Source organism: Osmia bicornis, chromosome 11 (assembly GCF_907164935.1).
Source record: "Osmia bicornis bicornis chromosome 11, iOsmBic2.1, whole genome shotgun sequence".
In the NCBI taxonomy this organism is placed as follows: Eukaryota; Metazoa; Arthropoda; class Insecta; order Hymenoptera; family Megachilidae; genus Osmia; species Osmia bicornis.
The window spans coordinates 6,144,845-6,161,703 of record NC_060226.1 but is presented as its reverse complement, the minus strand read 5'-3'; the positions used below and the strand labels follow the sequence as shown (position 1 = coordinate 6,161,703).

Sequence of the window (16,859 nt, the reverse complement as noted above, 5' to 3'; positions counted from 1 at the left end):
GAAATTGGTTGTTTATTCCTTGTAAAAGTTATATGTACATCAGTAAAAGTTTTATAGGAGCTTTTTGTTCAACATGTTTGTAGTATCTCGTCGATAATTCCTCGATATTCGTAGTAAGGTATATAATATTTTTCTAAATCTTCATAACATTATTAAATATAAATTTTTCAAAGGATAAAATAATTTTTAACAAAAAATACAACCAACTTCGAAATGCGCTAAAAAGTGTAAAATAACTTATACTTCATTTCTACAACAAAATGTACTAAAAAGTATAAAATAATTTCTATTTCATTTATACAAATACCCAACAACTATTAATAAAACCTATTTACTCGTTAAATAGTATAATAGTGTATTTACTATTTGAACATTTATTTTAGTATTAAAGTTTCGAAGTACACAATTTTAAATTTCCGCCAATGGCAGCTACTTATCATCAGAATCGTCGTGATTGGCTATGTGGGCAGATCTGAATCAGTACGTTACTTTTCGTCGAAACTTCGTTCTGAGTGAACGCGTTTGTAACAGGTAAGATTAAATCCTATTAAAACATTATATTAAATTGTATTCGTGGTATAAAAAGTACGAAAAACAGTAGAAAAAGTTGGGGAGAAGTCTAGATTCGTCATTTCTGACATCAATTCCACAAGGTTCAGAAATGCGTAAGCTAAAATGTTTTGCTCCGAATTCAGATTCCAATTGTCGTAGTATTATCTTAATTATTTCTTCTCCATATCGACGATTTCTTACTTTGTTTTCATAATTTATTGTTTTAAACTCTGAAAAATGATTTAGCTTTTCGAGCTTAATTAAGGTTATCTATTCGTAAGTTGAATTTCCACCCCCAATTATAGGTACATTATTCTGTGATTTCAATCAGCATTTTCCTTGATATATTCATGTTTCCCTTATTCCTATTATGTTTCTCGATACATTGTATATAAATGCCTTTATATATACCAGAAATAATATTTTATCGAATACTTCTTAGCAGAATCACTACATAGAATGCTATTTTCAAAATAATATCTGTCTTTATTTATTACATAATTACAAATAAATAAAAGTTAAATCAAGATAGGTGTTGCTAAAAAAACACAGCATTCGATTTTCTCCTTGGTATTTAATATGTAACGTTTCCGTTAAAATTACGAAGTATGCAATTTTTAGTTTCTACCAATGGCGGTAATTGGCCGTCTTATTTCGACCAATCAGAGTCGTCTTCCTCCCATTTGCCCAATCAGAATTGTCGTGATCGGCGATGTACGCAGGATCTGACTCGTTACGTCACTTCCTTTTGACGCTTCGTCGCGAGTGCACGCGTTTGTAACAAAGTGACATTAAATAGTATTAAAATATTATATTGAATTGTGTATTAGATGTCAGAAGTACAGAGAACAAAAAGCGAAGTTGAAGAGAAGACCAGGGTCATCATTTTTGACATCAATTCCATGTTGTCTTCAGAAATGAGTAAGCTAACATTTTTTACCCTTGTCGCGAATTCAGATTCAGATTGAAACAGCATTATCTTAATTATTTCCCTTTTATATTGATAATTTCTGAAACATTATTGAATTTTATTTCGTTTTTGGTACTTTTTTCCATAATTTATTGCCTTAAATTGTGAAAATTGATTACAATACATATTACGAAATCGGTTCGTCTACCTGCTTCAGAGCCGGCCGACACCGAATGTTTCCGAACACTACCGATCAACACCGAACGTTATCTGCCGGTCTTCGTTGGGAAGGAAGCTCTCGTGTCATTCTTCCCTCGAACGTCGGGGTGACAAGACGTGTTAGAGCGTCCTTCTCTATAAGTAGGTATGCTTATCCCTATTTAAATATTTTGCATAAACTACAGAACTTGATCGTTTATTATTAATAATAATTTTATTGTTGTTGATTGCATTTTATTTACATGAATTTGTATTTTTGATTTGTTTACAGATATTTAGTTGATATTGAAAAGACGCCACATGGTACCACGCCATGACACGGATATTGGTTTAAAATACAATTTCGTAAAGAATTGGTAACCTGTCAATTTATTGTAATCAATTATTAATATTTATTATTACTTTTTTTTCATGGAGTCGTTGTTAATTGTAAGCATTTTTGATAATTAATTGGTACCAAGGTACCAAGAAAGAAAGGATCAGAGATATTTTTTTTCTTTAATCAATTCATAGAAAAAGAATAATTAATTTTTCATTTTATTAAATAGTTTTGTCTAGTATTTTAATACATTTGTTTTAAATTAAAACAAAATTGAAATAATTCGTATTTTACTGCAAATGATTGCTTCTCTTCTGCAATTATAAATTATTTTAAACAATCTATTTTTGTTAAATCGTAGTAATTATATTATAATATCCAGCTTTCGATGCAAGTTTAAATTAAAATAGAATCACGTTTTTAAATCACATGCTGTTTAAATATGATTAATTATTGGACTTTGTTTATTGAAAAGAATTTAGACAATTTATGAATCACGACGTAATAGAATTTTCAACAATTTTTAGTGTGCTTACAATTTTAACAACAGAAATCCACTACTTTAATAAAATAGTCTATTATATTTATTTAACTATGATTTTCTATCCATATAATATTCATTGAAATAATTATCAACAATTATTTAAAACATTTAATTATTACAATTATTATTTCACGAACACAGATATTTTCATTTACACGTAATAACAGTATTTCCTGAACGAACGTTCAATAAGAGGAATGTTGGTTTTGTTTTGTTTATTTCCACCCATCCCCAACCTCCTCACTAATCTCTTCTTTCAGGAATTGTTGTGGCCGCGCGCAAGGCGGTCGGTAGAGTCAGTGTTTGTACGAACATAATTCCAATGTTTTGATTTTTTCAAGGGTGAACTGGCCCTGAATAGAGTTGCGTTTGTACAACTAGGAATCACGCGAAAGTAGAGTCAGTGTTTGCTGCGCATTATATAATATTTTCTAGAGCATCGCGGCTCTGATTTTTCTCTTTTCATCGGGAAAGTAGAGTCACTTCAATTGTTCGCCGGAAATTATTCACGGTCGCGTTACTAGTACTTTATATCTTTATCTTTATTTTTAATTTTTTTTGTTTAATTGTTCGATATCGGTATTAGAGTCAATCATCCACCACTGAAGAGGAGTCTTGGGCGTTGCTCCATAAGGAAAGAGTGTAAGTATCTTATTACTTTATTTAATTAATTTTAATTCAAGTAGAATAATTTACAATTTCAACAATTGATAGTTGAGAGTTATTTTTCATTGTTAATATTTGATAAAATCCAAATTTATATATAATTTTATTACAATAAGAATTGATAATTTTCAAAATTAACCGTAATTCTTTTTTGTTTTGTTACAGATGAATTTTTTTATTTTGCCGAGTTCCTGGATATCCTGATGATGGCTTTCTTCACGACTTCCGTCTTGGTACGTCACTTAATTACTTTTTATTAAAATAGAATAATTTTCAATTTCAATACTTGATAATTGAGGTTTCTTATTAATTGCTAATATTTTATAAAATTCAATTTCATATATAATTTTATTAGAATAAAAATTGATAATTTTCAAAATTAACCGTAATTCTTCTTTTTTTGTTACAGATGAATCTTCTCCTACAAGGCAGCCTCCTACCTGGTGTTGTCCATCCTCCTACTTGACTGTCGGAAGAAGAGTATATCTGCGAACGGTGAGTCGCATGTTTTATGGTTCCTCTGGTGCCCAGTCATGTCGTAGGACGAATGGTCCGAATCGACACGGGTTACTAGTTGTATACGTAGTTAGCAAGCATAGTGACCATGGGTATGATTATACCCATGAGTAGTAATATTTTTATTGTTTCATTTCATTTAGTTCAGGGTAGGTCTTCTTGTACTCCGCGTTTTAATATCATTTTAATTCCACTTATTCCAATAGATATTTATGAAATATATGAATGCTTTTAAATGTTCTTAAATGTTCTTAACTGTGGAATTACAATATTTTAATACCGAAACAATTTTATTTATTTTGTCTGTAATAGAACAGTTGTCAAATATTATCTGACTTAGTTATTGCGATGGTTCAAAGGAATATAATATTGATAGTATTATGTAATATGTATACTGGATATACATATTAATGATGCTATTACATTGATTTAATTACATTTTATACATTGTAAATTCAAATATAATTTGAGAATTTTTTACGCGTAGTAAAGTTCAATTACACGTTCATGAAAAATTGAACAATTTATGTGCAAGAAGACAATTCGTGACGGGTAGATTTCCAAGTCAGAGTGATCTATTTCAACACATTTTGCGTATTCTTGAAAAGTTACTCTGAGGAGGGAATCGCCCGAGGATGTTTTATTAATTTTCGCAATAAATTTCATTTTTCACTACAAAGAATTCTTAATTAGAGACCTTAAATTCTTTTTTATTAGAATTTTGCATTTCTTAAATTAGTGTTGCGAGAAATTTCCGCGAGAGTAAATGTGACGATGCACTAACTAGTATTCGGTGGGAATCCTTTTGGTTTTTAAACTCAATCCTATGTATTATTTAATTAATCAAATTAGTTACAAGGATTCCGCGGCCTGAGACCGTGAACACCATCTCATGGGAGACAAACCTATGCATTACTAGGCCTTTGCAGGCGCAGTTTTAGAATACGGAACATGTGAAAATATGTTACCATATTCTAAACTGCAGTCCTTTTGTCTATACTATGGGCGTCCGTCAATCTGACACCGTTGGATGCAACGTGTTGGACGGGCGGGTAGCGCTCTTAGCGAAGGGGTGCACTCTGTCCTGGCGTTACGACGTCCAGGCGGGGTGGGTGGTATGTAGCGTCTGGCGTAAGACTAGGGGGCGTGAGACCCTTCGTTGCCAGCTGATATTAGCAGTGCACCATGTTTGCGTCATAGTTGCTCTATTTTTTTTTTTTTTTTTCAGTATTTGTTCTTAAAGCTTTATATTTACAAAGTCGAGTCACTTTTATTAAATTAAAATAGTGAAATATTAGCCCGTTAGATGTTTATGTACTAATCATGTTTGTAGATCAGGATTTTCAGGTTTAACCCTTTCCGTGTTTATTGCCAAAGCCCATTCACGTGCCCAGGTGCTACTTGGATGGGTAGAGGCAATGGGCACGATGACCTAGTTCATAAGAATAATAATTAATAAGCGGCTGGCATTGTGTTAGTATATCGTGCACGACGTAATTTCCACATATGGTGTGTGTGTTTTTAGGCTGTGGAATTGCGTCGGTTTAATAACTTTTTCATTTAACTTTTAATTTGAAATAATATTTTATTCAACAAGATGTACAATGAACGTACAAACCAAATAATATTATTACCATTACTATTATTATATTGCCATTACTATTACCATGATTATTACCATTATTATGAAATATTCTATATCAAAGTAGTTAATTAAATTTTGTAATTATCATTATACGCAATGATTGCTAGCCTTGCCAGACGATTTCAGTGAAAAATGGTACGTACCGTAGAGTGTGATGTGAGATGAAACTCGGGTGACGGAGGCGTCCCGGGACGTTCTCCCTAGTTTAGGCTCTTGCGCCCGAGTGGAGTGTATGGGGGTCGTGGAATGAATTTTTGTGAGAATGTGATTTTGCCTATTTTAAATATAGCGTTAGGTAGGTAGGTAGTATACCTTCTGGTGTGTGTGATAAATTGTAAGTAAGTAGGACCGGGACAGGTTGTCACAGTCTCTTGGTCGGGTAGGCGCGATATTCGCGTGATCAACCTGTACCTGGAATATATTTGAAGAATTGACGATCCAATCGATACGAACGGAGTATGCCGTTCGCCTTCGATTCTATCTGTACAATTTTTCAAATTTTTGGCGACTTCATAAGTCGTCATACGCGATCGCGAAGGCACGAATCGCACAAGTTCTGCTCGAGCACGGCACGTGTGCACGAACAACGACTTATATAAAGTCCTTTTTCGTCCACGTGTCAATTAGAGTTTCGCGATTTTTCTTTTTTGTTGATTGTTTTTTATTGTTTTGCGAATTTGCAAGTCTCGAGCTTTGCATATAAGTTTCAGGTGGGTGGACCGCCCGAAGAAAGAAAAGGCTATATGCCGAAGCGCCCCGACAAACTGTCTTTCAAGAGGGGAACCACTAATGATTTTGCATCCTTTTGCAAAAAAGGATGGGAAATCATTATCGTTACTACTTTGTCACTGTGCTTGCCTGTAGTTGTAGTTTTGTAATTTCAGGAGAAGAGGGGGCCCGTGACCCCCATGATTTTGGGCAAATCGCGTTTTCAATTTAGTGTTGCGAATATTGACCACGGTTCAATTTAGTGTTGCGAATGAATATCGATCACGGTTCAATTTAATGTTACGTATGCATGATTATCACGATTTTCATTTAGTGTTGCAAACTTTAAATATCGCGTTTCTTTCTTGCATTGCTTTAAAATAGAATGTAACTTTTCAATGTTGATTGCTTTAAGATTTTTGAGAGTTTTGATTTTTAATGTTGATTGCTTTAGTGTTGCGAGTAAAAAATTCACGGTTTGAGAATCCCCCCTTTTTTGCATTTTAATTGCATGTCTGTTAAATATAGCGTTGCGAATGACATTAGCGCGATTGTTTCCCAGTGTTGCGACTTATAAATACGCGATTGCTTTGCATTAGTTTATAGAGTTCCCTACTAATTAGTGTTGCGGTAATGAATATTCGCGTTTTGCATTAGAGTTGCGATATATGATGAAATGCCCAGAAACGATCCAGTGGAGTTGCCATGGTCCATAAGGCAGCTATGGACCAGCTGCCATGATACAGCCTTGGATTGGCTGTACCCCCTTTTTAGATTAGTGTTGCGTCTTACAAAATTCGGTAGATTTGAGTAGTGTTGCGTTACAGTTCGCGTTTTCTCTGTTTTTCTTTTTTTCAGCTTAGTGTTGCGCATAATGGAGCAGCCTTCACGCGTACGCTTTTGTACATATTATATAATTAATGAAATTAGTGTTGCGAGTAAAAAATTCACGGTTTGAGAATCCCCCTTTTCTACATTTTAATTGCATGTCTGTTAAAGATAGTGTTGCGAATGACATTAGCGCGATTGTTTCCCAGTGTTGCGACTTATAAATACGCGATTGCTTTGCATTAGTTTATAGAGTTCCCTGCTAATTAGTGTTGCGGTAATGAATATTCGCGTTTTGCATTAGAAATGCCCAAAAACGATCCAGTGGAGTTGCCATGGTCCATAAGGCAGCTATGGACCAGCTGCCGTGGTACAGCCTTGGATTGGCTGTACCCCTTTTTTAGATTAGTGTTGCGTCTTACAAAATTCGGTAGATTTGAGTAGTGTTGCGTTACAGTACGCGTTTTCTCTTTTTTTCTTTTTTTCAGCTTAGCGTTGCGCATACTGAAGCAGCCTTCACGCGTACGCGAGAATTTGTACATATTATATTTATAATTAATGAAATTAGTGTTGCGAATGAATTCGCGATTGTTATTAAATTAGTGGAAGTAACTATGACTCACATTCGGTGGGAGTCCTTTTAAGGATTCCGCGGCCTGAGACCGTGAACACCATCTCTGGGAGATATACCCATGCATTACTAGGCCTTTGCAGGCGCAGTTTTAGAATACGGAACATATGAAAATATGTTACCATATTCTAAACTGCAGTCCTTTTGTCTATACTATGAGCGTCCGTCAATCTGACACCGTTGGATGCAACGTGTTGGACGGGCGGGTAGCGCTCTTAGCGAAGGGGTGCACTCTGTCCTGGCGTTACGACGTCCAGGCGGGGTGGGTGGTATGTAGCGTCTGGCGTAAGACTAGGGGGCGTGAGACCCTTCGTTGCCAGCCGATGTTTTGTCATAGTTCAGAATGTTTGCAATTTTTAAATTAGTGTTGCGTGTGATTTCGGTTTGTTTTATAGGATTTGCTTAGGGATTGCTCTCATGGGCAGTCAAACTTTTCTTTTCAGGTTCCCCTGTACCCTCCCTCCCACTGCCATGCCCCCATTCTTTTTTCTTCCCATTTTTTAATTTTGAAAATTTTGAGCATTCGGTTATTGGAAATACTGTTAAATAATATATGAATTTAATGTTTTCAGGATATTATTATATACGATATAGTTTTAAAGAGAACTTTATTCAAAGTTTTATTCAAAATGGAAATTCATTTTATTTTTTGATGATTGGTGATAATTTATTTCAAGGAATATTTGTTCATTCGAGATAGCTTATTAAATTTTTATTTTACTTTATTTAAACAAAAGTAGTGGGTAATTGTTGTTCGAGTTGTTCAGTTTTAATTTTTGATCGCGATGTTTCGTTTCAAGCTTACGGAGAAGCTAATTAAATTACTTTTATAAATTTTCAAATTCTTTTCCTGAAAAGCAAAGTCCACTCGTGATTTTCTTTTCAGTTTTTCCATTTACAATAAATTTGCATTGAAAGGTGTATTGAATAATATAATGCAATAAAGTCGAGTAGAGTCGTGGTTGTACGTACTATATATTGCAGTAAAAGACAGTTGTTTCAATTAAAATATTGTGTGTTATTTGTCGCGAAATGAACGAATATTAAATACAATAAAATGAAATAATTAATGTTCTTAACTCAAATCACTTAACTCAAATATATATTTTTCTGAATTTTTTTCTCTTTATTTTGGTACTGAAGTTTTCTTTAAATTCATATTTCGTATCAAATTGATTTTGAATTATTAACAACCACTCTGACATTTATAAAATTTTATTGTTACTAATGTGTCTTCTTTCCAGCTATTAATTTTTCTTTGTCTTTATCTGGATTCAATTAATCAGTTTCTGTTACAGAGTAATATCTTTATAGGAAGTATGAAATAATAATATCAGATAATCGACTGGAAGAAATGTAATATAAAATCTAGCGTCCATAAATGGAATTCAATGTATCCAATTAAGTAAAACCAGGTGAAAAAGATTGAAAAGGAAAAATGAGTGGTAATATTTGAACCGTACTATTTTCGAAAATTGTATTTAATCCTTTTCTGTTTCTTTCAGGAAGGTTGTAAATTTATGATTAAGGCTAGATGAGCCTTATTATTTTCTTAAATTATGTTTAATCCTTTTCAGTTTTATTTTAGGAAGTATTCTGACGAGGACAACAAACTCAACAAATTCATTGGACTTATTTATGTATATAGTCATTAAGATATAATCGTCAAACACTGCAGTGTTTAATTAGGAAGCGTTAGATTTAAGCGAATTTTTAATATAATTACGAGCGCTCGGATAGATAGATATTCTTAGTAGTATAAGTATGTAGGACAAATATGCAATTGCATATTTATTAATTACAGATCTGTAATCAAAATCAAAAATTAAAAATATTGCGATAGGAATAAAAAGCAAAAATCTACGTAAATATATGTATAGATAAGTAGATAGGTAGGTAGTGAATAAAAATAATGCTCCTTTTGTTGTTCGTTTGCACAACAGTCGAAACGTTTTGCAAATGTGCATCAAGAGGATGATGTTTTTGAATAAAAATTCAAATTTGCATAAATGGAGGGTGGATGGGACGAGGTAGGGTGGGTCTCCACTCGCAGCAACCTCCTCGCGGTGAGACCTGGGCAATCGTTATTATTTGATGACTAATTAATAACTGTATCATTATTTCTATGGTACATTTATTAATTATGCAGCAAATAATACGAGCGAATTGGCTGTGAAATTTGTGCTTTGTTTGTCTATTTAATCTCTGTTATATTTTTTCAGAAACTATGCCTGAATTCAATTTAAAATGCCAGGAATCCAATAAGAATTGTGAAATGAAGTTAAATGTAAGAACATCTATGGTAAAACAACTGTTTTACGAAAAGGAAATTATACAGTTTCTGTGACCACTCCTCAAGAACACAACCGATCTCCGATTTTATTCTATATAAACAGTGTATTCCGGTAAATCCCTTTTTAGACCCATTTTTGCCGATAATGTCACCTCGCTGCATTACCCGTGTCTACCTCTTTAATAATGGATGCGGTTCTTGTATATGCTAATTTGGGTATAGTTTTACAGATTTCTACTCTTTTGTAAGAATTGGCCACGTGGTGCAGCACTAGCACGTCGCGACAAGTAAAAGCCCGGGCATGAGTACATATGGTACATACATATGTATATACTTTTAGTTTGTCTCTAATACAATTTAAAAAATACAACATAACTTTGTTTAGAATAATGCTTTTCAAATTACATATATAGATTAAATATAAATGTAATATAAAAATTTTATCATCTAAATATATAAAGAGGGAAAGCTATGAATACAAATTTCAAATTCAAAACATATGAACATTGCTGATGTGGATCAGTATGCACATTGTTTAAATTAAACAACTGAAAGTTAATACTGAAGAATTATAATGATTCATTATAAAGATATTGTAAAATATATTTCTATAGCATATACATATATACTAATAATATATAGTAGCATAAATTATTTCAATTTTTCATGAATAGATGAAACTAATTTAAGACAGCGATGATTCGACGTTATTTATCGCAGCACATAATAAAAAAAATAGTATCGAAAGACGCAAGCGCTGTAAGATTGAAATCGTGGTTTATCAGAGAAGTATATTCCACGGTGGTAGTCATTTAGTCATTGGTAGTCATTTTGTGGTAGAAAGAAAAATCGCGAATGGAGATTATTAATAAGAATAAATCAATATTAATCCTCAATCTCCCGAAGAGTATAATTGAAAGCGCCGCGTTTAGTTACAGCGCTGTCCAAATTGGACTCTGATCTTGATTGGACGCAAATCATCAGAAATCTTTGCATACAAGAATCCAGTAAGAATGGCTGCTGTTTTGAGAAGATTCAGAGTCGCACAACAAATTACAGTGATCGGCAATACTAAAATACCGTCATTTCTTAACAGCCGGTAGGCGACTACGATTCCAAACCATTGAGGAGCGATTCTTTTTTCATTTGTTTCGCGTATAGACTACGCGAAGTTAGTCTAAACGGCGGCTTTTTAGGGCAATAGCCACATCGTGTGTGTTGTAGATCTTTTGCAAGGTCATCGATCCGACAGGATATCAACGACGGATGGATATACAAGCAATTTGTAAGAACAATCGAGCCAACCAAAGAGTCTCACTCACGGATGCTGTCAGACAAAGGAGTTATTTACGCTTTACATACGCACAACATCCGACCTGATTGTATTGACAAATATATGACCAATTAGTGAGTGTATAAATTCAGTTTGCAATTTACATTTTTCATCTTAGTAACAGATATTTGCTTTCAATTTCAAATCCATTTAGAATAAATGCACAAAAATTCCTTTCACTTTTCTTTAAAGTTTCAAAAAAATATTACATTTTATTTATGTCGCAGAATTGGCATGCACAGAGAATTCTTTTATATTAGGAAATTATATTGGGACATGTTTGTATTTTGGGATATTACAGTGAAGAGATTGTTAACTTTATAAACTCCAAGAAGTCTGAATTGAAATTGGAACTAGTTGGTTCATGGAATGTTGTAGCTGGTGATGTTGATCAAGCTCTACACCTGTGGAAATATTCTGGTGGATATGAGAACGTTGATCATACCCAAGCTGCATTATCTAATCTTGAGGTATTCTACATACATATATACATAGCAATTTTATCATTTTATAGCATAAAAACATTTATTTTTAGGGATACCAACAATTATTTAAGGAAAATGGAAAGTATTTGCGATCACGCTATCTGCAATATTTATTGGCATTTAGTTATTGGCCTCCTCTAACGAAAAGAAACAGTTCAAACATATATGAAATACGTAGTTATAGGTTGAAACCTGGTACTATGATAGAATGGGGTAATAACTGGGCCAAGGCCATTAATTACAGAAGTAATAATAATGAACCTTTTGCTGGTTTCTTTTCACAAATTGGCAGATTATATAATGTTCATCACATTTGGTGTGGGTATTTTATTCCGTTTTAAAGTTATCTTAGTATATCAGATGAAATAATATGTATTGTTAAAATAGTATTAAGTTCACAACATATATTTGAATTCATTACTGTCATAAGTACCTTGAATTGTAGGCTACAAAAATTTCCAAGCACGGATGGAAACACGCGAAAGTGCATGGAGATCTCCAGGATGGGACGCATGCGTTGCATATACAGTGCCGTTAATAAGGGAAACGCATTCCCGTATATTGAGTCCGACTAGCTTTTCACCAACAAAATAAAATTTTACTTTCATGAATCTAAATGCATTTGTATAATAAGATTTATTTCTTATGTCTATATTATAACATTGTAAAAACATTTGTTATAATTTATATTACGTTTACACCTGTATAAACTCAGCGCTCAATATGAAAAAAAAAAATGATAGCATTTTGTTGTGTTACAACTTCTAAAATGTATTTTAATAAAATTTAAATTTCTTTGTTATAATGTTATGCAGTAAGTATATCTTCATTCTTTATTTGCAGGTAGATATTTGTTGTTACAGTTACAAATATTTCTTCATACTTTTTTTTTATTAATATTTATATAACTATTAAAAATCATCAGTGAGACAGGTTAGTATTTTTACAACTATTTACTATAAAAAAAAAGAATGAAATAATTAGAAAATGCCTACATTTATTAAATATTTTTCTTATCTACTTAATACATTAAAGTTTGATCAATCTGAACTGTTTATTTCAGGTAATGAGCATGTCATCACTTGAAGAATGTGTGTTAATCTAACAAAAATTAATTACAATTCATATTATTTGTGTTCTATATTCGTTTTAAAAAGGTAGTAAAATACTCGCCACCGTGATGAAGAATATTATCGTAAATTAAACTATGTCATATAAAAAACGATTTATGTGAGTCTATTTTACGTTTTAATTTTCTGATCGCTCCACTTCGAAAACACTTCAGTATTGCTTAAACTTTTACAATGTTATTTGTATGAACAATTTACTTTCATTTAATGCTGTCAAGTTTAAAAGTTAAAGCTATGTTATTAGTAATCACATATGTCATTTTTTATACACATACATAAACATAGAGCAAGTGAAGTAAAGGGGGATTATTATATGATCTACAATGCTTATTTTATTAAAAGTTATTGCATTAATGTACACATATGTAATGTACATCGTACGAAGTTTTATATTATACAATCAAAATCTCATTCCTCTTATGTGTTTAACAATACTTGTGATTCATATAGCATTGCTTCTACAATGCAGATCCATTTTGAAAATAGAAAACGTAAAAAAGAAATTGAATTTGAATCATTTCAAATTTTTCCTTATAATTATATGAAGGATGGCGCATTGTTGGAGGACTTATGTCTTTGATAATATTGAAAATAGAAAGCATCTTCAGAACACAGAAATAAATATTGACGAATATTTACAGCATACAATAAGTATATATACAAGATATTGATTAACATTTATCTTATAAAAAAAAAATAAAAGAAGTCAGAATGAAATTCTCTGTGAATGTAAAAATTTGTGACATTTAAATTGTTCCATGTCAAATGATTATGACATATTATCACCGTTGTTGAATACGATATATTTTAAAATGATTAATGCATTTTAGATATCAAACAAAAATTTGGAACTTCATATATCAATTAGTTATAAAAATATTTTAATCTTATACATTCAACTACTGGTATAAATTAACATCTCACAAGATATTTATTATAATAAAGGAACAAGTGATATAACATAGGTTTATATTGCAATGCATTAATATATTTTTTCAAATGCTACTTCAACTTGCTTTTCCATAATTCAAAAAGAAAAGATCAAACTTCATATTGTTTATATAATTCTTATAATGTAAATAACAACAAAATGATTAATTAGAAATTTGTCTAAATGAATTTTTTAACATCGATATAACTTTTTTTATATATCAATTTCAAAAATAAAAAATTAATTAAATTTTCAAGATTTAGAATTCAGTTACGTTTGAACACATTTAAATTATGTTTAAACTATAAATTTAACAATTTCTCAAATGATTTAAGATATGTTCTTTTTATTCTTCGAAATAATTTAAAAGCTTTATTTGAAACTTTATATCATACATAATCATTTGACATAGGATGGATTTGTTAAAACATTTAACTTTTTAACATCGTGCAAAAACTATTAAAATTAATAATTAGTTGTTTTTTAATTTATTAGTCTTATCTTACGTCTATGCATAATGCTTTGTACCAAATAAAGTACAAACTATATAATATCAATTTAAAAAGTTTAACTGTGTTTTACTGACAACATTCGGTCATCGGAAGTTATATATAATAATATAATTTGATTTGTTAAAATTTAATAGATTAAAATTTCAATAAAAAGTAGTATTCGTGTATTATATTAAATGATATTGCAAATACATTATACACATACATACATTTTCATTAAATGTAAGATAAAAACAATTTGACTTGATATAATACTAAAAATTTAATTTATTATTAAGTGGAAGGCAGATGAATTATTTATCGTTCTTCCATTATATCGATAACTTCGAAGTTACATTATTAATTTTGCAGACAGTTTTATTTTCCTAATCACATAAAACAAGTGATTCATAAGATCTCTCATAAATCTCCGTCTATGTGTGCTCTGAAGTGTTTTTCTATCTTCTACATGTTTATTCTTATATAATAATCGTGTTACTCGCATTACATTATAAATGTTCCTTATTAGAAAATAGCGTTACTATAAATGAAAATTATTATCTAGTTAAAGCCAAAAATTATATTTATGATATATATTAGTACATTTATCAGTTTATTTGTTATTTGAAAGAAAGCAAAATTTTTCTATTAATTCATAATATATGATAATAGTATTATTTTAACTGTTTCTTTCCCATTTAACTTGATCTGAAAAAAGTGCCACACACTTTAGATCAGTATTAATGAACATGTCGTAATTAAAAGATTAAATTACACATGGATGGAAATAAGTGAGAAATTAGTAAACCAAAAATTTATAAATATTGTTTAGTAATTAATAACTGATATGCTATATCCATGTTTAATCGGTTAATTCATATATCACTTTTAAAATTCAAATTATCAAGTTAATTGGCATACCTTTGGAGAATTTAATAAACTCTATTATTATACTAAATTCTAGTCATCATAATTAAGATTCAATTTCAAGATCTTACATATAGCGAATGAATATTTACAAAATGCTAGTAACAGTGAAAAGTAATATTCTAAATTATTATTCAGTAATTTACGATAATAGTTATTTAATCGTAATTAAAAATTACATTTCTCTATTCCTTTTTTTAATACATACATACAATCAGACTTATAGAGAACCCGTGCTACATTAAAAAAAAAGTGTAACTAAATTAACAATCTAAATTTCGATAATAATTAAAGCAATTTATTGCTATAACAATATAACACTATTTATTTTATACACTTGTTTATTTCATATAAATTGTTAAATATAATTATCCTTTATAAAACAAGGATATCTTTCTAATAATCTTCTTTCCTTATACTACAATATACATGTATCTTAGAATTTAATATCAATGATTCTTTATATTTAAACTAAATTGGAAAAAATAGTGTTTATTTACAATTAATATAAAAAGCTGTATTTTGTGTTAATTTTGTTTTATGATTATGGTACATGAGTCCTTGCAATCCATAAGCCATTAAATACTAAAACATTAATGTATAGCAAAAATATTTCATAATTTTTACTATCTCAAATAAGGAATATTGCAATATTGTTTATCTTATTTTCTTCTACATTATGTCGTTATAAGTCATGGATATAATTCAAACGAATTGAATTAAAAGCTTCATATAATATTAGAAATTAATATACAAAATCATTTCTTGCACCTTAAGATTTTTTTTTTTTAATTATTCGTCTTTAATCTGTTTTCATAAGGAATGAAATATTATTTTGCACATAGTATAATTATCTTAATCATTTACAAAACCCTATTCGATCTTATTTAAATTAAAATAATTATAAACAAATTCATTTACTGAATTTGGTAAAATATAAATATAATATATTTTGAATAAAAATTCCGTGATTTTTAAGTTATAATGTTGAAATATTTGTTTATATGTTTATGGTAATTATTTTATAAAATGATATATGGATTGCAATCGGACTAGGATTAAAATGTTATAATTTATGTTAATTATGTTATAAATATAGCACGAACACCTCTATTAGTCTGTACTGTTTATTATCAATTGTAATAGTTTACTAAAGGTCTATTATATTCATGAATCTTCCTAAGAAATAGCCTAAGGAAGAATTTATATGTGATAGATATATGTAATGCTACAGGCTTCATTACAATTAATGCTACAGATTTTCTAGTCTATAACATGTGTATATATTTACATATTGTATTATTACAAAAAATCTTTCAGTTGATTGTGACCATTTTCATTTGAATAGTTTTGAATTCATAATTACAGAAGTGCTTTTCTGCGCTATTTTGATTGATTTTTATTACTGCAATTGAACACATTTTTAATTTTTTTAGTTTATCGTGGAATTTTCATTGTGATGTACGAAAAAGAAGAAAAATTGGAATGTATATTACAGTATTAATATAAATAATTGTATGATATATTACACAGATATTACCTGACACTTATATAGATTTTTCAATTTTGTAAAAGAAATTTAATTTTCAAATTAAAGCTTTTACTATTTTTTGTTATTTAATACGTTACTTCATAATTATTTTACTATTTCCACTTGGAAGAAATATTCTATCGTAAGATATATTTAACTTAACTTATTATGTATTATACAAATTGATATATTTATGTAAA

General features: G+C 30.2%; 1 protein-coding gene and 1 long non-coding RNA gene across 2 annotated transcripts; both read left to right on the top strand.

The window, feature by feature from the left end:
• The first annotated feature begins 3,096 nt into the window (after positions 1-3,096).
• On the top strand, positions 3,097-3,792 carry LOC123988320. Its single transcript, XR_006829903.1, has 3 exons — positions 3,097-3,186; positions 3,376-3,443; positions 3,620-3,792. It is a non-coding gene; the product is annotated as an uncharacterized LOC123988320 (long non-coding RNA).
• Positions 3,793-10,596: 6,804 nt separating this feature from the next.
• LOC114875969 (protein NipSnap) lies at positions 10,597-12,454 on the top strand. The gene is made up of 5 exons (XM_029186883.2): positions 10,597-10,930; positions 11,056-11,238; positions 11,466-11,634; positions 11,700-11,967; positions 12,095-12,454. The coding sequence occupies exons 1-5, from the start codon at positions 10,845-10,847 to the stop codon at positions 12,241-12,243; spliced, it is 855 nt and encodes a 284-aa protein (XP_029042716.1). The 5' UTR covers positions 10,597-10,844; the 3' UTR covers positions 12,244-12,454.
• The last annotated feature ends 4,405 nt before the right edge of the window (positions 12,455-16,859 follow it).